Below are 23,526 nucleotides of genomic sequence, written 5' to 3' on the forward strand. Positions count from 1 at the left end.
TCATGCGGCGAAGGTCGTGTTGGCCAAATATGATTCCATGGATGTGTCCAACATAGTCAAAATAATAAGAATAGACTCTTATATATTATATTTTAATGTAAAAATTATGATTTTAAAAAAAATTGAGGCTTACGCCTCGCCTCAGATTTTGGTGGAGCGCCTCGCTACGCCTCAACGCTTTTCACAACACTGGTTCTGACGTTAATTATGAGGAAAGATAAGGGACGGGTTTGACGTGATTTTAAATTTTGAAATCACGCAAACATGAATTCAGATTTGTGGGGTTAGAAAAGAAAAAGAATATTTTATGGGAGAAATCAGAAAAGAATATGTTGTATGAAGAAAGGAATAGAGAAAGAGGAAACAAACTGTATAAGAAGAAATCGTTGGATTGGGAAGAAAGGAAGAGACAATGAGAATAAAGAGAAAAATACCTTTAGAGAATAGCAAGGAGGATGGACACAATCTTCAAGGGATCTGTTGCTCTGATACCATGTTAGAAATGGTATCCCACCTTCAACAAAAGAGAAAGAGAAGCATAGAGGGAGAGAGATATTGATGGCTGCAGAAAACCCACTCAATTTGGGTTTGCTGTATTCTGTATTAGATATACACATGTACACTTTTATTAGGGTATAAAAACACCCTTTACACAAAGTATGGAATTTACATGTCATTAATGAGCATGTGTTTAAATACAACTAAAACCCAGTCGTGATAATCTTTTCATATAGATATATATTTATATGTACATATTTTAACACACCTCCTCAAACTTTACGGGGAGAAGACTAAAAGTTTGCTGAGAAGAAGAAAAAAATGCGGAGTTGGAAGCGCTTTGGTGAAGAAGTCAGTCAACTGATATTCTGAAGTAACATATACTAATGTGATAGTTCCTCTGAGATATTCGCCTCGAACATAATGGCAATCCATTTCAATATGCTTGGTCCGCTTGTGAAATGTATGATTGCTTGCAATGTAGATTGCGCTTTTATTATCACAATACATCTTGGTGGAAGATGTAATGAGAACGCCCATGTCACAGAGAAGACTTATAAGCCATACGATTTTCATAGTTGTCATTGTTATGGCACGATATTCAGCTTCAGTGGATGATAGTGAAACCTTTTGTTGCTTCTTACATCTCCACGAAATGAAAGATTCACCTCAAAAAATGCAAAACCCAGTAGTTGAGATTCGATCATTGGGATTTTCTCCCCAATCAGCATCAGTAAAAGCAGTTAATTCAAGAGATGAGGAGGATAAGAAAAGCCCTTTGGAGATGGTATTCTTTATGTATCGCACAATTCGCATCACGGCCGCCATGTGAACTATAATAGGCGCATGCTGAAATCAGCTTGGAGCATGAACCGCATGAGCTATATCAGGACGGGTGATGGATAATTAAGGGATCCAATCAATTGATGATAAGGGGTGGGATCCTCAAGTAGAATGCCATCCTCAAGTCTCAACTTTGCATTAATAACTTCAGGAGTTTCAACTTTCTTTTCATCAGATACTCCTGACTTGGTACAGATGTTTGCTGCTAATTTCATTTGAGATAGAATATATCCTCGCGGAGAGTATGTCATTTCAATACCTAAAAAATATCTCAAAAATCCAAAGTTTTCTTTAACATGGACTTAACATCATTTACTCCATTTTTGTCACTTCCAGTGATGATCATATCATCAACATACAGAAGTAGAATAACAATGGAGTCGCCTGTTTTCTTAACAAGAAGAGCAATGTCGGTATAACAAGAAATAAATCCCAAATTAATTAATACATTATTAAACTTGTCATACCAAACTTTAGGAGCTTGCTTAAGACCATATAAAGCCTTTTTAATTTCAAAATTTTACCATTTAAATTCATGCCAAGGCGTGGTTCCATATAAACTTCTTCACTCAGATTTTCATTTAAAAAGGCATTCTTAACGTCAAGTTAAAAAATAGGCCATTTTTTAATAGAAGCTATTGCAATAAGGGCTCGAACACTAGTCATTCAAGCAACAGGGGCAAAACTCTCATCATAATCCACCCCATATTCTTGAGCATATCCTTTGGCTACTAATTGAGCCTTAAATCTTTCTAAAGAACCATCACTCTTAGTTTTTACTTTGAAAACCCATCTACATCCAATGGGTTTCTTGTCATTAGGAGAATCAATGATTTCTCAAGTTTGAGCCTTTTTAAGTGCATTAAGTTCAAGTTTCATTGTTTCATTCCATGGTTGCCAGTTGAGGAAGCGGGAGCGGGAAGCGAGGCACTTTCAAAATTTTAGGAAGCGTGGGACCACTTAGGACCGATTCGGGAAGTGTCTCGAAAGCGACCTAGGAAGCGTCTCGGAAGCGACCTAGGAAGCGTCTCGGAAGCGAGGGGGAAGCGAAAAAAATAAAAATAAAAATTAAAAAATACAAAAAAAATAAAAAAATAGGGGAAGCGAGGGGGAAGCGTGATGGGAAGCGTGCTTCCCATTAAAGGGAAGTGTGTCCCCCATTAAAGGGAAACGTGTCCCCCATTAAAGGGAAGCGCGCTTCCCAAAAAAGGGGGACGCTTCCCCCCACGCTTCGGAAGCGCGGCGTTTCGCGCTTCCGAAGCGCGCTTCCCCTTTTAGCTAGGCGCTTCCGGTAACCCTATTTCATTCCAATAAGCATATTGTTTAGCATCGCTATAATGAGATGATTCATGAAAAGAGTGAAGAGCTAACAAACAGGCTCGAAAATTTGGAGAAAAAGAATCATAAGATACAAATCTATTAGGTATTTTAGAAATACGATTTGATCTTCTTTGAGAGGATTCTTCTATTGACTCGTTTTGAGAGAATTTCTCAAGGGCACAAGGAGGATTACTTTCATTCCTTCTAGAACAAACTTGTGTGTGACTTGGTATATTTTCTTGTAGGTCATGTTGCACATTATCTGGAGGCTCAAAATGATCCTCGATGAGAGTTTCACAAGATTCAATAGTTTCAACATGTTCATCTATAATTTTTTCTTGAGGTAACAAGTCAAACAAAAAGGAATAATCAACATTTTCATTTAGATTATGCGAAAAACCATTTTGTGACATCTTTTGAGATATAAAGTTTGTTGTTTAATAGGTCAAGACATCGGTAGCCTTTTTGTTTTTCACCATATCCTAAGAAAATACATTCAATTGCCCTTGAAGAAAGTTCATCGTTTTTGTGAGTTAGGACAAAGCATTTACATCCAAAAATTCTTAGTCTTTTATAATCGGGAGACATATTGTAAAGTTTTTCAAACGGAGAAAGATTTTTCAAAGAGGATGAAGGGGTTCTATTGATTAGATATGTTGAGGTTAGAACCTCTTCGGGCCAAAAAGATTTTGGAATGTTCTTGGAAACTAATAAAGTTCTTGTGGTCTCAATTACGTGTCTATGTTTTCTTTCCGCAAGATCATTTTGTTGCGGAGTGTTTGGACAAGAATGTTGATGACAAATTCAGTTTTCTTTTAAGTAGTTTTGAAAGTCATTGGACATATACACGCCTCCTAAATCAGATTTAAGAATGGATAGGTTTCTTAAAAATTGATTTTTAACCATTGCATGAAATTCTTTGAAAAAAAAACCTCAGATTTGCGATTTAGGAAGTAAATCCACGTAAATCGAGTGAAGTCGTCAACAAAAACTATGTAATATGAAAAACCTCCTTTAGATACAACAGGAGAGGGTCCCCATACATCAGAATGAACAAGCTCAAATGTCCAAGTAGGAACATGATTTCTTTGAGGAAATGGAATAGCTTTAGATTTCCAAAAAATACAATCTTTACAAGTCATGTGTTTGTCTTTACAAGTATTGTCCAAAAAAGGAAAAAAAGACATCTTTAAAAAATTCGGATGACCAAGTCTCTTATGTCAAACTTCAATACTTTTGTCATTTACAAAATTACAAAATGACTTGGATGGAAGAGTCAAAAAATCCATAAAATAAAGATTGCCCCTCTTATGGCCTTGCCCAATCAGCTTCCTTGACTGGAGATCATGTACGGTACAATCTTTAGGTGAAAAAGAGACTTGGCATCCATGATCGGTAATTTGGGAAACGGAAATAAGGTTTAGGTTAACTTTTGGAACTACTCTTACTTTTGGAACAAAAAAGTTTTGAGAGGATTTTAAATCAAGTGTTCCAATACTTTCAATTTTTAAAGATGTCCCATCGATCGTTGACACATAAGAAGATATGGGTTCAGAAAAAAACATTAGAAAGAGAGTTTTTATGAGATGTCATATGAAAAGAAGCACCAGAGTCTAGTATCCACATACCTGGAGGTGATGAAGAATAGGCTATGGCGGCTCTTGATGTTGATGGTGAGGAAACCTTGAGAAGATGTTGGAGAACTTCTGAAATATGGCTAAGAGTTTCTTTGATATCTCCTCCATTGGTATTTTCTTCTTCCTTCTTTGGAGAATTTTCTCCAACCGCGGCCACCTTTCCTTTGAGCTTTGGACAAACCGGCTTAATATGCCCTGGTTCATTACAATAGTGACAAATCACTCTCTTTCTATACCCATTATTTTTTAAAAAATGGGAAGGTCTATAGGTTTTAACATTTGATCCGGGCCTAGTAATGGCCAAAATTTCATCACTCTTAATACTTATGCCAAGACGAGTTTCCTCTTGGCATATTTCAGCAAGAGCATCTTCAATAGGTAAGGCTTTACTTCTATGAAGAAGAGATGCCCTAACTTGTTCAAATTTTGGCCGAAGCCCATGAAGAAATTAAAAGAAATGCTCATTTTCAATTTGTTCTCTTCTTAGCTCAATATCTTTCGGAGCCACCCACTTGGGCTTAAGAAGAGCAAGTTCATCCCAAAGAGGGGTTAACGCACTAAAGTAATCGTGGACACTCATATCCGTTTGTCTAGTAGACCTAATTTTTTCTTGACAAAAAAATTGTCTAGCTAGATCATTTTGGGTATACATACCCTTGAGAAAGAACTATGCCTCATTGGCTCTTCTAAACTTATCAATATTGGCACAATTCTTGAGGTCAACATTGTTCATGAACCATTCCAAGATTTTGGCATGGTTACTTTCCCAATCTTCTACTTTGGATTGGTGATCATTAATAACTTTGATGCGCCCATCGCCATTTAAAGCTTTTTCAACCTCACCTTCAATTTTAGTGAGCACAAGAGAAGGTTCGGGAGTAGTTCTCATAACAAAACCCCAAAGTTTCTTAACTCTTAGGTGGTTTTCCATAGCGGTGGCCCACATAAGATAATTGGATCCATTGAGCTTAAAAGAGAGCTCCACTTTTGATTCGCGCTCCATAGATGCCAAGAATAACCTTTGGTACCTTCAAAAGATTGAGAGGCACGCTTTCCAATGCACCTACAAGAAGAGAGGCAAGATCACCAACCTTGCTCTGATACCATGTAATGAAACTAGCGGAAGCACCAACAATGCAAAGCACTCTTTAGACAAGGAGCCAAGAACACAAGCACTTAAAGTGCATACGTAACCCACTAAGGGGTAAAGTGCCTAAACGGCAAAAGCAAATATTATTGAAGAAGAAGAGAATAGGGTTGAAAAACCCATAGCATTACAAGAGGGAAAGCCCTCTATTTATAGAGGATCAAATGCAAGAGAGAGGGACCACAAGGGGGCTCCCTTCTAGTCGTTGGGAGCCCCAACGACTAGATGGGTGGGGCCCCTTGTGGTCCTACATTAATGAAAAATAAAAAAAGATAAAAAGAAAGAAAAATGAAAAACCTAAAAAGTAAAAAGTGCATGGATTTTACCAAAATACCCCTATCGGGGTTTTGGGTGTACAGGAGAAAAGAAAAAAGAAAATACGTATATATATACATATATGTATATATATATACTTATATATATATATGTATATATATATGTATATATATATAAGTATATGTATAGATATATATTTATATGTACATATGTTAACAGTCAGAACTAAATTCCAACCAGTGGGTGGCCGGAAAATGGCAAGCTGTTAAAGAAAAGGCAAAAAAATAAAAATGGTCGGCCCATTTTTTGGTTGGTCACTAGCTGGAAATGGCCAAACTAAAATAATCAGGGGGGGGGGGGTCTGAAAACAGGTTTTGAGTGTCATCCAAATGGGCCCTTAGTATTCTCACTTTGAGGCCAATGATTTCATATTGGTCATAACTAATTTTGCCACCATTGTTCATCTTCCTAAATTAACCTCCAACACCATTACTTTAATTAAAGATAGGCTCAAAAGGTGAAGCCTTCTAATGCCAGAACTCCTGCATATCATTGGCCCTCTTGAAATATTTCCAATTTATCAAGTCGACGGTCTTTGCAAATAAGCGAGTGACTCAATGTGATGTTCCAATTGTTTGTGTAGAGATCATGTCAATATGGATCTAGAGAGTACTCTGATAAGTGCAATTCTACTGGAAAGGATAAGTATCTTGTCAACTAAGACTAAATGTTATCAAGCACACAAGCATCCAATGGGCCTCTAAAGACATCCCTTAGCAAAAACATGCCCTAAGATTTAATTGGAAAAAATGCAAATGAACAACCAAAAGTATGTGTTTAAAACTATTACAACACTTGCTAAACTTAATAAGAAAACAATGGTTGACTCAAGGCATTTATGGATGAATCAAGGCTGATATACCTATGCAGTGGAAGCCTATGAAAGTTGGTGAAAGCAGATCTGAACATTAAGATAGCATCCACCCATTAGGAGGGTGAGGAGGAACACCCAAACTAGTCAAATGCTACAAAAAGAGGCGCCCCTCTGTTATTAAATAATAGCTCAATTATCATCTTGATGAAGGCGCCAGTCCACATTAAAGCAATGTCCGATGTGAAAATTGATACCCAAAACAAGCAAATAGCCAAGAAACAAATTAATGTTATCTGAGTATGGCCAGGCACATTGCCACCAAAGTAAATAAAACAAACCCACTTTATTCAAAGCTTTCATAGAACATCCTTAAACAGGAATGCTTTTCTGTTGGTCCATAAAATAAACAGAAAACCTCTAAGCCACCACCATTTTGCCATTAAAATAAGAAGATGAAAGTTCTTCAATGTTTTGACTGCTTGATGCTATCATTATATATTTTGAACATTATTTGTTTTTTTTTATTTGGTTATGCACATTCTCTGCTAAGAACAACACACAGACAAAAAAGTTGGCCTAGAATGATGTTAGGCTGAAGTCAAATGTCCATGTTGACATGATTTTCAACACCTTTGCAGTCTCCATGAAACAATGGGCATAACATGGTAGAAAATGTCAATCTCTCATACTAATTCTTGGATTCTATAATTTTTTTCAGAAATTGGACAAACATTGACAAAAAGAAAACTTATCTGAAAATGTACATGGTGATGTTTGCCTTTGGCAGTATAAAAGCATCCACTAGGGATGCCAAAAATTCAAATTTCAATTCTTTTAAATGTGATAATGATGATTAGACAATATTCCTTCTGATAAAAAATGAGAGGCCAAAATTATATCAGCACTCTAGACAAATTTCATTCACTGACCTTAGGGAGGTCATAAAAAGAAAACAATGACCTTAAATGTATTTACACTTTACAGTAAAATAAAATAGCCAAACAAAAAGAAAGAAATAATGAGAATGAATGCTTGGATGTCAAAAGAATTAAAGCTAAATCGTTGAGGTAATCTCCAAATGAATAAACACACCATGTTCAGTGTTATGCCTTCAAGAGCTTGGCTGTGAAGAAAAACATCCCGAAAGGTCATGGGCTCCCCACCAACATCAGAATCATAAAATAATACCTACTCCCATAACAACAATAAGAATTTCACAATATCAAGCAATATGCTAGAGTTGAGTTTACATTAATGCAAAAAAGAGAACAAATCTCTGGCGTGAATAAAAATGTAAAAACAAAGTGTAGCAACCAACACAATAATTCATACTAATCAATACTATCAGAATTGGCCATAATATAATCCTTTTTGCTTTTTTATTACTTATAGCGTGAAGCCAGAATTGAAGACAAGTTATTCAATTTCAACACCAAATATAGATGAACAACATTTACCATAATATGAGCAGAGCAATTAAAAATTTCTTCATCATTGGGAAGAGCCTTAAGAGAATCAATATTACTAATAGTCCTAAAAAAGTGCGGAAGCTTCTAAACTTTCAGAAATCAGACTTATTAGCCATTGTTATTTTGTATCCAAATTTATTTCATACAATCCAAGAAAGCATTCTCATTGCACATGAGTTGGTGTATTGCATGAATAAAAGTAAGAATAACATTATCTTCGAATTGGATTTGGCCAAAGTTCATGATAGAGTTGGTTGGGGTATTTAAGAAATTTCTCTAAAATTTTCACCGTAGTTGGTGGAAAAAATTATGGTTAATGGTGTTCCCAGTTACTTGTTCAAAGCTAGAAGGGAATAAGACAAGGAGACCGGGTGTCACCTTATTCTTATTAGTGATGGAACAACTAACTAGAAGGCCAGTTGGAGGAAAAACAAAAGTCTATTTTGTCTTATTCAATCCACGAAGCCACAATTTCCTTGCTACACAATATTACAGAAAGTCATCATTAACCCGACAACACTCTGTCCAACTTGGAGAGAGAGAGATAAATACTTTTACCGTTCCATAAGCTGATTTGGCCTAAGTATCATGCACCATGAGAAATGGTGACACTTCAACCTGCTGGGGAGACTCACCTTCTCACTGATGATAAACTTCATAAGTTTGAGATTTTGCAATTACAAGCATATTTATCTTACAAAAGCTTAGGATGAAATCAGTGACCATATTTTCTGTACAAGCCTGACAGATCCTAAAAAAGTGGGAGAAGGTAGTTCACATGTTTCGCAAGCTTATGTTGCATAAGAGTCCAAGAGTATATTCTAATTGTTGGAGGTTAAATGATAATATTTTTGTAGTAACCCAAGATAGGTAAGTAGTAACTGCAGTTAATTTTAAAAGAGTTTGCTTTTGATCTACATAAACAAAACTTTGGTGTCTTCTTGAAATTTTTTCAAATATTATGTTGTTTTTTTAATTATCCAAAAACTTAGGTGCCATTTTGAAATTTTGCTAATTTCCAATTCATTATTATTCCATTACTGGCTCTGTAAGTATTATCACTTTCTGCCATAGTGGCATATTTAGAGGTACCATTTACATTCATCGGTCTACCCTTATGAAATCTGAAGTCTTCCATGTATACAACAAACAACAACAACTACGCCTTCATCCCAAAACAATTGGGGTCGGCGATATGAACCAAAAAAGAAAATCATTCTGGGTCTTCCACATGAATCCTTCTTCAATCATTTCTATTCAATGCCATGTCCTCGGTGAGGTTCAAGGCATTCATATCCTTTTCTATCATCTCCATCCAAGTCTTCTTAGGCCTACCCCGACCTCTTTTAACTAATATATTTTCCCATTTCTCCATCCTTCTAACTGAAGCATCATTAGGCCTTCGCCGAATATGTCCAAACCACCGTAAACGATTCTCTCTCGTCTTATTTTCAATGGATGCAACGCCTACCTTCTTACGTATCTCCTCGTTTCGAATCTTATCTTTTATTGTATTTCCACACATCCATCTAAGCATACGCATCTCAGCTACACTCATTTTTTGAATATGATGTCTCTTGGCAGCCCAACATTCCGTACCATATAGTAAAGCGGGCCTAATTGTCGTCCTATAAAACTTTTCCTTCAACCGCAATGGCATTCTACGATCGCACAACACTCCAGTTGCACTTTTCCATGTATATTAAGAGTAAATCTCCCAGGGTACAACTCCAAAAAATACCTATTCTTCATCATCTCATTATTAATAACAGATTTTTTCCATATTTGAGATCATTTTTTCCACTAAGTTCCAAAGAGGGCTTTTCTGTTCCATTTATATTTTCATGCATGACATCTACTAAATCTGGCACTTAGTCATAAATAAAGCAAATAATTTCCTATAACGATCACAAAGAATTTGTGATCTTCTAGCCAACTGCTAATACAGATAAAACATAATTTTATTATAGCTACATATCAATGATAAAGGTTATGTTAGTTAATATGCCCCACTAATTTATAGATCACGCATACAACAGCATATGTGACAACTAAAAGAGTAATATTTGATCCCATTTTCAGTGCTTCTTTTCAACATGGATGACCCATATGAAGCTACATCCTTGAACTTACCTTGTCAGAAAAAATAGAAATCATTACTAAAAGCAAGGTGGTTATTACAGAAGGATAAACACTACATTAATCTGACTTTAATCATGCTACTTGGCACAGTTGAACTGTGGAAAGCAGTGATTAAAAACACGCCGTCAACTCGGCCAGTCACCTGGTCAAAAATGTTAATGACCAGGATTTTCGCAAGACTCAGCGGAGTCAGCTGAGTTTTCATATGACTCAGCTAGTTCAGCTTATGACTTAGCGGAGTCATACAAATGTAGTACATATGAGTACATAATTTGTATATTTTACATAATATGTGTATGTACACTTATATAGCTGTATATCATCTACACATATATATGTAATCATCTACATATATCTATCAATTCTATGCATTTAAAAGTTAACATGACAGGGTCGAGTCACTGAGTTGAGTCAACCATTGCTGAGTCGATTCTCGAGTCACTAGGTTTTAAAACATTGGTGGAAAATTGGATTTTGAGGTTCCAAAATTCATCTAAAAGAGCCTTTTGAACTCCAATAACCAGTTTATAGCCCTAACTCATGTTCGTAAATTGTCAGCTTGTAGCTTTGAATAATGAAACGCAAGCAGTGATAATTCATAAATAAGGTTCCATAATTCATCTAAAAGAGCCTTAACTCATGTTCGTAAATTGTCAGCTTGTAGATTTGAATAAATAACAAATTAAACACTGAGAATCAAGTCACTATGAACATTCCAATGATTTTTTTATTTTTTATTTCATTCTCATGATGACATCAGCAAGGCTTTTTTCGCATGAGAACTTTGCAAAAAATGTTGGATTTCTTAGACCTTGACATTTTCTCAAGACAAGAATAGAATAAAATACAATTCAAAGAAACACACAATCTTCGAGAAAATGTTATCATAGGGCTATCATAGCTTATTTTGATGATAAAGAAATTGAAAACCTGGTAAGTCGAAATTAGTGACACTATGTTATTGACATTACAAAGTCTAAACTAACAAAGCTATCTATTTATATATCATAAATGTAGCATTTTTTGCATTGATTTTTTCCATTTGCAGTGTTACTTTAGTTTTCACTCTTTTCTACAATGTAGTTTCAACAACAGATCAAAATGGATCAGGTTCATCAGATATCTCACCTGGATCTGGCACATTTTTCTCAGATTTAAACTCAAAAATAGGAGATACTTGATTGTCCAGATCAATTTCAAACTTATCTGATTGAACCAATTCTGATCAAAGTTTTCCATTAGATTTAAGTTCACATTCAAATCAGATATGACCAGTTCTCTATCTTTCACATGCAAAGACCTTGTTTTCTCAATCTAGCATATCACAACATAAAAATCAGTCCCCTACTTCTTAGAACATAGATTGGATCCAGATCCTAACCCACCATTCCATAAGCCAAAACCAGATCTGATCAACATGATACACATCAAACCCGACATGTTTCCATCCCTGCCAAGCATAACTAACCAACCTTACAAGCTATGTAACATGGACTATTCTAACAGGGCACCGGACTTGCGTCGCACCCGCACCCATGCGAGTAAGACACTTGGAGTCACCCATGGTATTGTCCAAGTTTCAGGCCTCAGCGAGAAAAAATCTGCATAGCAGAAAGTGATGCGAATGAACTGGTCCTAAGATGGGTGCATAGATTGTAAGCTATGTCACATAGGTGGGGGTGCGGATATGGCTGTGGATGTGGTGATGTGGCACTTTAAAAAACTTGGGTGCGGGGGTGCGGGGATGGTATATATATATTAACAGTTTTAAGTTAACACTAATGAAATAAAAACAATTATCATATCATCAATTCATCATAAAATAAATCAAATTAACAATCTACGATTGCTATTCCTCATCAATAAAAAAATAACACCACACTGGTGCGGAGGTGTGGATATATATATGTGTGTGTGTGTGTGTGTGTGTGTGTGCGCGTGCATTTTTTATATATAATATAGATAAAACTGGACTTAGTTAGGGTTAACTGAATCTACTTTTGGACATGTATGTGTGTGCATTCTTTATATATAATATAAATAAAACTGGACTTAGTTAGGGTTAACTGAATCTACTTTTGGACAGAAATGGACCTTAGTGTGGTTGACTTAACACCATGTCAAAAATAATGATTAGTCACACTATTTACTTACAAGAGAAGCCTTTCTTGGAGATAAGTCCATGACATCAGGAGAATTAGGTGACTCTGCAACTTTTTCGCTGCTCTCAGCAGAATTTTCAGATATACTTTCAATTTCTTTCAGAGCAACCAACCATCTTTTCAGCAGTTGCACTCTTTCTGACCCTCTGCAAGAGACAGAAACTTCTTCTAGCCTTTTAACCGTATGCTTAAAACTTCTAAAATTTCGAGCAACCTGCAATTTTGAAATGTGAGCATATGATACAAAAAACATACTTGAACAAGTCACACAGCATGAAACACCAAATAGAAACAGAAACCATAGGCTGAAGCAGTTGCATTCCATTGTAAACCTTTGAGGATAAAAGTATGGGCACAAAATGCACAAGCCGCATGTATACGAGTTGAAATAATCTGCCTGCATATGTGTGCACAGATCCCTGGTTGTACCAATGTACATTAAAAAATAGTTGAAATGCTACTTTTTCCTAATTGCATTTTAATTTGATGCAGGATAACTTAGTGGCTCGAAAAGGTCATCCTGAATTTTTGTCTTAATCAATGTTGCAAAATGCATATCGTAACACACGTATCATAATTATAAGAAAAAAGTATCATCGTATAAATCGTTAATTGAGAAACATAATCCTAAAAAAATGAAAAATACATAATATTGGTTATGAATGAAGCTAAATGATGCAGCAAATATACAAGTTAGGGTCAACAAATACAATTATAAATAACTAAAAAATAGTCTCAACACTCCTGAAAATCTCATTGTTCATAAATCATGACACATCCGTTTCACCTAATACCCTAAATTTTTAATATTCTAGTTATTCCGATCTGACTCTAAACACCCAAACCTTAAAACCTAACCACTACTTAATACTTGAAATGTAGATCTTCAAAAGCTCATTCACGGCATCCAAATTGTCCTATTGGCCTTCATCAACCATTTCATCTTTGGAATACAGGATTATCTATGGCAACTCCTGGGCAGGTTGTGCCTTTTGCAGTGGTTGTGCAACTTGTGCTCATCCTTCTCCGAAACTTAAAACTATGTTACCACGAACATTGTATGAAATATAGGGAGAGTGACATAGTAATACGAAGTAGTCACCTCCTATAATATGGAATTTAAAATTATTGAACCCACTATGAATCATGAGCTGACAACTTCAAAAACTTCCTATGTTCTACTTGACAATATTTTCATGAAAGGTTATTTATATATCTTCAACCTCTTCCTCCCTCCATAGATAAATCTAAATCAAAAGACAAAAAACATTCAATGTCAGATCGTACGAAATCATTTCACTCATTGTTGTATGTATCATATCGTACCATACCATATCATACATATCGTTATTATAAGGAATATCAATACGATATAGTTGTATCATATGTATCATACGATACAGGGTCAGCACACTTAAAAAAGGGTCGAAATGTAATTTTTCAGTTTTGGGTTTTAAAGACATCTTGAGGGTTGACTCTCTCATTTGTGTAGAAGTCATTAGAGAGGTATCCACGCACCCTAGGACTCATGAGAGCGGTTTCGGCATCAATCCGTGTACAAGCGAGAGGATTTTGCTGTTTCTAAAGTAAAAGTGCATTTTCACCATTTTTTCACTCAAGGAAATGCGTTAAGGTAAAAAAAAAGTAAAATTATAAAGCTATCCTCCAAAAAATCCACCTCGAGGGGCGCTGCTCCCTACAACCCCCCACCAACTTACCGCAAAGTTGGATCCACGAAAATTAAAGATTTATATCAAGGTAGAAATCAGGCTCCACACTCCAACAAAGATGGCATCAGATGATTCGGCATGGCAATGGGGCACTAAGTAATGAGTGAAAATCGAGTGCAACTATTATCATAATATTTTTGTTTATTTAATATGAAAGTATGAGTCTTGTGGCATACTCTTAATTGCAAGATATTTAATATTTTGCATTGTTCTTGTGAGATAGTTGATGTTTGATGATGTCTTATGCAGCTCATAGAGACATAAATGTTTGATATGTGATTTTATGCTTGTATTTTGTGCAATTTCATCATTGTTTCATGTGTTATGATTTTTTTAGAATTTTTGCTAGTTTTTTTCTGATTTTTCATGTTTTTTTGTCATTTTTTGAAATCTTTTATTACAAAATTATGATTTTTACGATACGATACCTATCCTATTTTGGGCCCGACCGATACGAGTAACGATATGATACTTACAACCTTGATTTCACTAAAGAAAAGTCCTATAGAAGAGAAGGATTTTTTATCTCAAAGGTTTCAAAAGATGATGAAAGTGGTGAAAGTCACCTTCATTCACCTCAATGATTGGAAATGAAGCTCCTTGCACAAACTCTCTCTCTCTAGAATGGAAACCACCAAAAACCCCTCAAATTCAATAGGGTTTGTTTGGGTGGTCAAAAACAACCTCTTTATATCTAAAAAGTTTGGATAAACATGGTTGAACCTCTTAACAAATTTATATATATATATATATACCCAAAAATTGCAATTTCAAAGACATCAGTATTGTACTATACACCATGTATATAGGGTGTATCGTATAATACATGACCCATACAACCCCCAAAACTAATTTTGTGTATTGTATCAGGCTTGGATCGACAAAGTTCTATATCATAATGCATCACACGATAAGCTACAATACTTACAACACTGGACTCTCAACTGAAGTATGGTTTAAAAGGTCTCTAAGGAGGTTTAGAAAAAATTCAACAATGCACAAGTTATTTGGTCATCTAGTTTAAGGAGGTTCCTAATAACTAACTAAGGGACGGACTTTCTAGGGTTTCTTCCTATTAGATAGGGATATCTTTATCCCCATGTGCGTGTAATGAAATGGATTGAATCCAATAAATATGCAAGAACACACTTTCAACAAAATAGAATACTTGATTGAATCATCAAACCACACACACAAGGGTCTAACAAATTTGTTATTGCATAGAGTCACTCAAAAATGAGTTAGAAATACAAGGCCACAAAGGGCCTATTTATAATACAAATGGGCAGCTAGGGAGCAGCCCCAATATGGCTCATGGGCTGCTCATAAAATATGATTGTTGAGAGCAGCTCCAACAGCTATATTAGAGTTGCCCCAAAAACACAAAAACCGAAAAACAAAAAATACAAAATAAAATAAAAGTAAAAGATTGTCAGCCCGCCTATTACAATAAAAGACCGAAATACCCTTGTTGGGTATTTCGGTTTACAACAAATATATATATATATATATATATATATATATATATTAACACCCTCCCTCAAACTCATAGTGGAATAACTGAGAGTTTGCCAAGTAGGAAGTGAAATCTAGAAGACAGAAGCGCTTTGGTGAAGAAGTCAGCTAGTTGATACTCAAACAGAACGTAGGGCAATGTGATAGTCTTCTTAACGTAGTGGCAATCCATTTTAATATGTTTTGTCCTCTAATGAAATGTATGATTGCTTGTAATGTATACAGCGCTCTTGTTGTCGCAACATAACCTTGAAGGCTTCACAATATGAACTCCCAAGTCTTCGAGAAGTTGTCTCAACTGTACCAACTAAGACATAAGTGTTGTCATAGCACGATACTCAACTTCAGTGGAGGAGAGAGACACCTTCTGCTGCTTTTTGCATCGACATGAAATTAGGAAATCACCTTTTTAAAGCACATGGTGGATGATCTTCGGTACGCCAAGCATAGGTTTATATATCATTGTGAGATGGGTCTATATCATTAAGACTCTCATTCACACTCTCACTTGCATTATGCATGTCTTCATTTCTACTCTCATGTGTGTCATGAATATTTTCACACCTTTCATGTTCATTGACAAGGTAAAAAATAAACGAATAGTCACAACTTTCTTGGATTTTTTCTTTGCAAAAACAAATTTCATTTTCAAGAAAAGTGACATTTCGAGAAACATACAATTTGTCTATTTCAATATCATAACATCTATATCACTTTTGGCTTTCACCGTAACCTAAAAAACACAAGGGATTGCTTTCGGAGAAAGTTTGTTATTCGTATTGGTAAGGACAAAGCATTTGCATCCAAAGACCCTTAACCTTTTATAATCGGGAGATGTTTTAAAAAGTTTTTCTATAAGAGAGATAATTTCAATGTTTTTGGAAGGCATTCTATTTATCAAATACACTGTCGTAAGGGCGGCTTCGACCCAAAAAGCTTTTGAAGCATTTATAGACATAAGTGTTCTAGTGGTTTCAATAATGTGTTTATGTTTCCTCTCGGTTAGTCCACTTTGTTGAAGAGTGTATAGACACATTTTTTGGTGAATAATCTCATTTAGGTCAAGATAATTTTTGAATTCTTTTAACACAAATTCTCCCCCGTTATCGGTTCTAAAGATTTGAATATTAGTTTTAAATTGATTCTTAACATAATAGTGAAATTTTTTAAAACACTCAAATACTTCTGATTTTTGTTTTAGAAAAAATATCCAAGAAAGTTTATTATAGTCATCTACAAACACAACATAATATGATACCCCTCCTTTGGATACGACTGGAGTCGGTTCCCATACATCTGAATGTATTAACTCAAATGGGTTCTTAATTATAAAATGTCTTGGTCCAAATGGCAAAGAATTCATTTTGCCAAGAATGCAATCTTCACACACAAAATTTATTTCCTTATGATTTAAAAGAAATGGAAACAAGTGTAATCTGGTGACGCTAGGATGTCCTAGTCTTTTGTGTCAAATTTCTGTATCTTTCTTTTATACAAAATTACAAAACGGTTGTTTTGGTAACTCAAGATTGTCCACGACATAGAGATCTTTTCTATGGCCTCGCCCAATCGGCTTCCCGAACTGGAGATCCTGTATTAAACAATCATTAGATGAAAATAATACTTTGCAACCATGGTCCGTAATTTGAGAAACTGATAAAAGATTTAAATTTCTTTTATACAAAATTACAAAATGGTTGTTTTGGTAACTCAAGATTGTCCACGACATAGAGATCTCTTCTATGGCCTCGCCCAATCGGCTTCCCTGACTGGAGATCCTGTATTAGACAATCATTAGATGAAAATAATACTTTGCAACCATGGTTCGTAATTTGAGAAACTGATAAAATATTTAAATTTAATTTTGGTACTACTCTAATATTTGGTATGTGAAAGATTTGATGTTTTTGAAAATCCCAAAGCTTTTAATTTTCAACGATGTTCCAATGGCAGATGAAACATAAGAGTCATTTGGGTTAAACTTACATTCGGACAATATGGACTCATTTGGTGTCATATGAAAGGAAGCACCAGAGTTAAGGATCCAAGAGGTCTTACCATGGTCATCACTTGTAGATATGGCCGCCCCCGAAAAAGATGGAACTTGAGCTTTAAGCATAGGTTGTAGCGCCTCCATTAGTTGAGCTAATGAGACCGAGTCAATGCACTTGGAGTCGTCTATCTCACTCCTTTCAACCGAAGCAACTCTTTCTTTATGATCATCCTTTTTTCTTTTGGTACAAAAAGGCTTGATATGTCTCGGTTTGTAACAATGATAACAAATTATCTTTTCACATTTTTTGTATTCATGATCACCCCTCTTTTCATTCCTCTCATAGTTGTTGAGGTTCTTTTCATTCTCATTTTTAACAAAATGAGGAGGTCGGTAGCTTCTAGTATGATTTTCGAGCTTTGACATGGCAAGCACGGATTCTTCATCCTTTGAAACGGAAGGCTTCTTTAATCTATTCTCTTCAATAGTCAATTGTTCAAGAGTTTCCACTATTTAAAAAATACCTCCTCTAAGAAGGAGAGCCAACTTGGTTCCCTCAAATTCGGGTCTAAGCTCGTTAATAAATCGGTAAAAATGCTCTGTTTTAATTTGGTTTTCACGGAATTCTACGTCTTATGGGTAATGCCACTTTGGCTCAAGAAGAGTCAACTCATCCCAAAGAAGAGAGAGTGCACTGTAGTATTTTCTAATGCTCATCTCTCCATGAGTCATGGTTCTGACCTTGTTTTGAATATTGCATATGTGTGCAATATCTTTAACACTATACATGTCATTAAGATATTTCCATGCATCACTAGCAAAATCAAATTTCGCCAAGCTAGAACATTTGTGGATGTCCACATTATTGATGAGTCATCCAATTATTTTGGAATGACCCATCCTTCACTCTTTCCATTTCTTTTCATAGTTGAAAACGAATTTACCCATTTCCTCTCTTTAAAGTGCAACCTCCTTCCCATTGTCAATTTTCGTAAGAATGAGCTTAGGCCCTTTTTTGGTACCGTCCACCAAACCTCATAGTCATTTTCTCATATTTTGTGTTTTACTATGGATGCCCATATCACATAGTTAGTATGTGTTTAGGCGTACGGGAATGGAGACTATTACTTCCCTCTCATTCTTCATTTCTTTACAATTCGAAGAGAAAGGGTAGAGAAAGAGAGAGTGGAGAAGAAAGAAAAAGTAATACAAAACTTTCTTGAGAGGTGTAACAACAAAAAAAAATTGTATTTGATTCGGGCCGGATCCGGACCCGACCCGGACCACCGCCTCTCACTGTCATTAAAGACAGAGAGGCAAGCGGGAGGAGCGTTACGAAACCCCCCTCACCGCCTTTCCCCTCTGCTCTCTCATCTTTCTCCTTTACCCTCTCGCTCGTCCACTATCACCGACACCGGCGACCCCCGACAACCCGCCGCCACCGACGTCGGCGACCTCCCATCTCCGGCGAGCTTCTCTCCGGCAGCCTCCCTAGGTACGCTCCTCCCCTTCTTCTCCTCTTTCGTATGTCTCTCTCTTTCTCCCCCTTGTTTCTCTGTTACGCAGGGAGGGGGGGCGAGCCGCCTCCCTGTTGCCCTAGATCGCAGGGGAGGGGCAAAGCCCCCTCCCTGCGACCCCCTTTTTGTGAGGGAGGGGCGGAGCCCCTCCCTGTGTCGTGCAGGGTAGGGGAGGGGCCGATTCCCCTCCCAGTGCCTTTTGGTTGCAGGGGTGGGGGCGAGCCCCCTCCCTGCATCTCCGTACGACAGGGGGGGGGGGGGGGGGACTATGTCCCACTCCCTGCTCCCTTTTACGGTAGGGGAGGGGTTGATCCCCCTCCCTGCTTCCTGTTACGGCGGGGGAGGGGCTGAGCCTCCTCCCTGCTTCTTGTTCTTCTAAGAGAGCGACAGGGGCCCTTGGCCCTTGTCTCGTTTCCTCGTTTAGCAAGCCAACCGGGGGGGGGGGGCTTTGGCCCCTGCCTCCGCTCCCAAGAGTTGCAGTGGGGCTATTGGCCCCTACGTCTCTCTCTCTTTGCTCATTTTCCTGGCAGGGGCCATCAATCCCTGCCCTTTTTATTATTCCAGCAGGGGCCATCAGCCCCTGCCCTTTGTACTTTTCCAGCAGGGGTCGAGGGCCCCCTGCTTTTCTTTTTTTATTTATTTAAAAATTTTCAGCAGGGGCCGAAGGCCCCTTCCTTTTTAAAATAACCAGCAGGGGCCGATGGCCCCTGCACCTGTTCTTTTGGCGGCAAGAGTTGTATTGGAGAAGTTGAGTCTTCTCCTTATTTTTACTTTTGTCTTGGTTGCATGTTAATATCACATATTTGCAGCTACGACGGATCCCGCTCGCGCACCGCGACCTGAGCTGTCAATCGTGTACATCCGCAGACAACAGCAAGCTTGCAACTCTCCGAGGTAGGGGAAGATTGCACGGAAGACTTGGATAATTGAATTAAGTTCAATTAAACTAAAAACGATCATTAAATAAATCTATATATATATACAAATATATATATTTATACGAGTATGCATTTAACTCAAGGACACGGTTTCGCGATCCTTGCCCTTTACCTTCTGTCAGTCTTTACTTGCCGTCGCGCATCGCGTCGAGGTCTTGCGTTGCACTCCTGCTTACAGTCTTTCATTGCCGTCGCGCATCGCGTCGAGGTCTTGTGTTGCACTTCTGCTTACCATGTTTACCTTGTCGTTGCGCTTTGCGCCTAGGCTCTTGCTTTTGCATATGTGTTGTTATTGCCTTGCTATTGCAGATGACGTGCAGGTTTTCGCTCTTTGTGTAGGCCTTAAAAGCATCCTCGTGGAGGATGCAAAGGGCATTCACCACTCTCTCTCTTGCGACGAGAGTTGAGTTGCGAGCTAGCGTTACATCCTCGTCTAAGGAGAGGGATACCTCACAAGGATCCTGACTCTTCGAGTACGCAGAGTTCGAGCGAACTTCTTAGCAGGGGTTCTGTTGAGAAACATGTATCCCGTCTATCGAGGCCAGTATCGAGTCATGCGAGGCATGTAGATACCCCGATAGCGGATGAGATTCTAGAAAATCGCATGCATAATGTTGGCACAAGGCACTGGCTGTTTCAAAAGATAAAGAATGTCAAAAGTAAAGTTGATAAACATTACATCTTTGTGAAACACTCTTGTTGATGCTTCTATTGAGGAGCTATACCCCCTTCATCCTAAAGTACTTGTAGTCGTGCACGACACGTCTAGTACTGCGATGATCGGATGAGACGGTTGAGCGACCTTGAACAGTGCTAAATGCACAATGTTGTAATCATATAAAATGGGTATAGGTGATGATTAGGTATACCACGGGCGATGGCGTGATGACAAGATGGCTCCAAGACTTTCTTCTTCCTGCTCTTAGCTCGCGTCCTGGACGTTTGGGGTTTTGTAACGGATTTTCCTTGGGATATCCGAATTTTGTACTATTTGGAGAACTTCTTAAATGAAAGTGGCTTTTCTAAGTGTTTGCAAGTAACATGGGTTGTGCGTTTTGGTTCTTTTAGCTAACGCGCCCAAAGTTGTCAGCTTGCCTTTCTGAAATTAACAAAAGAATAGTCTTGCGCTGATTTCATAAACCATCTCTGAGATAAAGGGATTTTTTTTTAGTCTCTTGTCTATTTTTCTAAAAGGTTTGCAAGTTTGAAATTTTGGGACGTTACAAGAGGTGGCATGCTTCCCGATGCAACAATTCACGATTTGTTGTATCCGCTAAGCTCACGATCCTCCTCTTGATATTGTCACGAACTTTCCTCTAAAAATTGCTTTTGGACAACCAAAGCTCTGATACCATGTAATGAAATGGATTAAATGCAATAAACATGCAAGAACACACTTTAAATCAAGTAGAATACTTGATTGAATCATCAAACCATCCACACAAGGGTCTAACAAATTTGTTATTGCATAGAGTCACTCAAAAATTAGTTAGAAATACAAGGCCACAAAGGACCTATTTATAATACAAATGGGCCACTAGGGAGCAGCCCCAATATGGCTGTTGGGCTGCTCCCAACGAGCTGCCCAAAAAACAAAAAAACAAAAAACAAAAAATACAAAATAAAATAAAAGTAAAAGATTGTCAGCCCCTAATGGCTGATGCCTATTACAATAAAAGACCGAAATACCCTTTCTGGGTATTTCGGTTTACAGCAAATGTATATATATATATATATATATATATATATTATCAATAGGTGACCTAAAAAATAAGACAACATGAAGCATGCATCTTTAAATGAATTTCCAAATGTCTATTTCTTGAAAGGATTCATGGTAGATTCTTTGCTTTCTCTTTTTTTCGAAAGTCATACGGAAAACGCTACTAAAATATTTAAGTGACATATATATCGAAGGCAGAAACCCATTCAATATCTAAAAAATCCAATCTATATTGATCCATTCATGGTCATTTAATGTTTTCACGAACATATATTTCTCACTAGGTGGAATCCATAGGAAGGTAGTGCTTGTTAGAGTCCATAAACTCCAAACAAATATGACATTCCTTTCCTACTGACCATGCAATGAAGAGCCATCATCTCCAAGCAAAAAACTATTTGATCCTTTTAAGTCTCAGAACTCAACCTCTTAAAAGAACCATATAAGATGCCCTCAAAATAATAAGTCTCATGGCCAAGCTAACACAAAACCATTCTAAAGTAGTGGCTCAAGGGAATTCTAATTCCTCCTTTAACAACCAGAGGGCACAATGTGACACAAGATGTCTCCTTTTTTGTTGTTAAGGGTTGATGTTTTGGTATTAACAAATACAATGTCTTGGCTCTAGGTGATGGGTCACCAATAAAAAAAATGGCATGGTCACCAAATAATAAGAAGTGAATACAGTGCAATTATTACCATCGATCTTCAATCTGGTGTTGTTTTAAATGTTCTAAGGCCAACTACATCCCTCATGATTGTTGGATAGAACCACCTCTCATTACAAGAACGTCGGTTCATGGTTTCCACTATAATACAAGAAGTGCAATTTCGCCTTTCTATGACCATTGTTTTTAGCACATAACCATTCAACCCGCTTAGCTAAAGTGTCATCTTCTATTGAATAGAAACTACCATAAAGATCCAGAAAACAAGGAATTAAGCCCGCACAGGCAGTAAACGAGAGAGAGAGAAACTTGAAACAAAAGGTGAAAAATTTTTATTCTCGATGAAGATCGAATCGAAACAGCAAGAAAAAAGGGTGGGAAGGAAGGAAACGCCTAATTAAACAATTCGTTGATGCTTGAACACCTCTTGAACCAAACAAAACATGAAATATAGACGCGACAACTGGACAAAATTCAATCCGAACGAGCTCAAAAACCAATTTCACAAGTTGGAGAAGGGGAATTACGAATCGATCCTGCAAGATCTTGGCGCCCTCGGCGACGGCGTGACCGGCGTGATGTACGACGGTGTCGGCGTAGTTGCGGACCGTCCGAGTGAGAGGGTTCTTGCCCCCGACCTCCACGGCCTTGTTCACCGCTGATCTCAACCACGACATCCTGTTCGGTTCGCTTCCTCAGAGAGAGAGAGAATGTGTGATTGATTGTCAATGACTTGGTGGAGTAGAAGGAGGAAGAAGAAGAGGGGCGACGAATGGGGGTGGGTGGGGTCACCTCCGTTCGCGCTTTCTTCCCTCGGTTCATTGTTTCTTTGTCGCAAACCAAGTGAACAAACTAGGGGTTCACTGCCGTGGTGTCACTGGATCGGGTATATACCCTTTTCGAATCGATTAGACCCAATCCGATCATATTTTGATAGAGGCCCGTTGATCTGAATCGATTTAGTTCCGATTCGGGTCGGATGTAGCTAGGGTGTCAACGGGTGGGGTTTGGTTCGGACCCAGGTGGTACCGGACTTAGACCCGGTTTTTGGGTATGGTATCAGGTCCCGACCCG

At 37.5% G+C, this 23,526-nt stretch overlaps 1 protein-coding gene across 3 annotated transcripts in view; it reads right to left on the bottom strand.

Annotated features, from left to right (window-relative positions):
- LOC149821201 (uncharacterized) overlaps positions 1–23,321 on the bottom strand; it is an 82,595-nt gene extending 59,274 nt beyond the window's left edge. For all 3 annotated transcript variants that reach the window (XM_089982798.1, XM_089982797.1, XM_089982796.1), the window contains exons 1-3: positions 22,980–23,321; positions 12,361–12,582; positions 7,688–7,783 (exon numbers count right to left, since the gene is read on the bottom strand). In XM_089982798.1, the coding sequence (XP_089838924.1) occupies positions 7,688–7,783; positions 12,361–12,582; positions 22,980–23,129 (468 nt within the window). In that variant the 5' untranslated portion in view covers positions 23,130–23,321. The remainder of the gene's footprint in view (positions 1–7,687; positions 7,784–12,360; positions 12,583–22,979) is intronic.
- Positions 23,322–23,526: the final 205 nt, after the last annotated feature.

Source organism: Nuphar pumila, chromosome 12 (genome assembly GCF_984573655.1).
Source record: "Nuphar pumila chromosome 12, dmNupPumi1.hap1.1, whole genome shotgun sequence".
Classification (NCBI taxonomy): domain Eukaryota; kingdom Viridiplantae; phylum Streptophyta; class Magnoliopsida; order Nymphaeales; family Nymphaeaceae; genus Nuphar; species Nuphar pumila.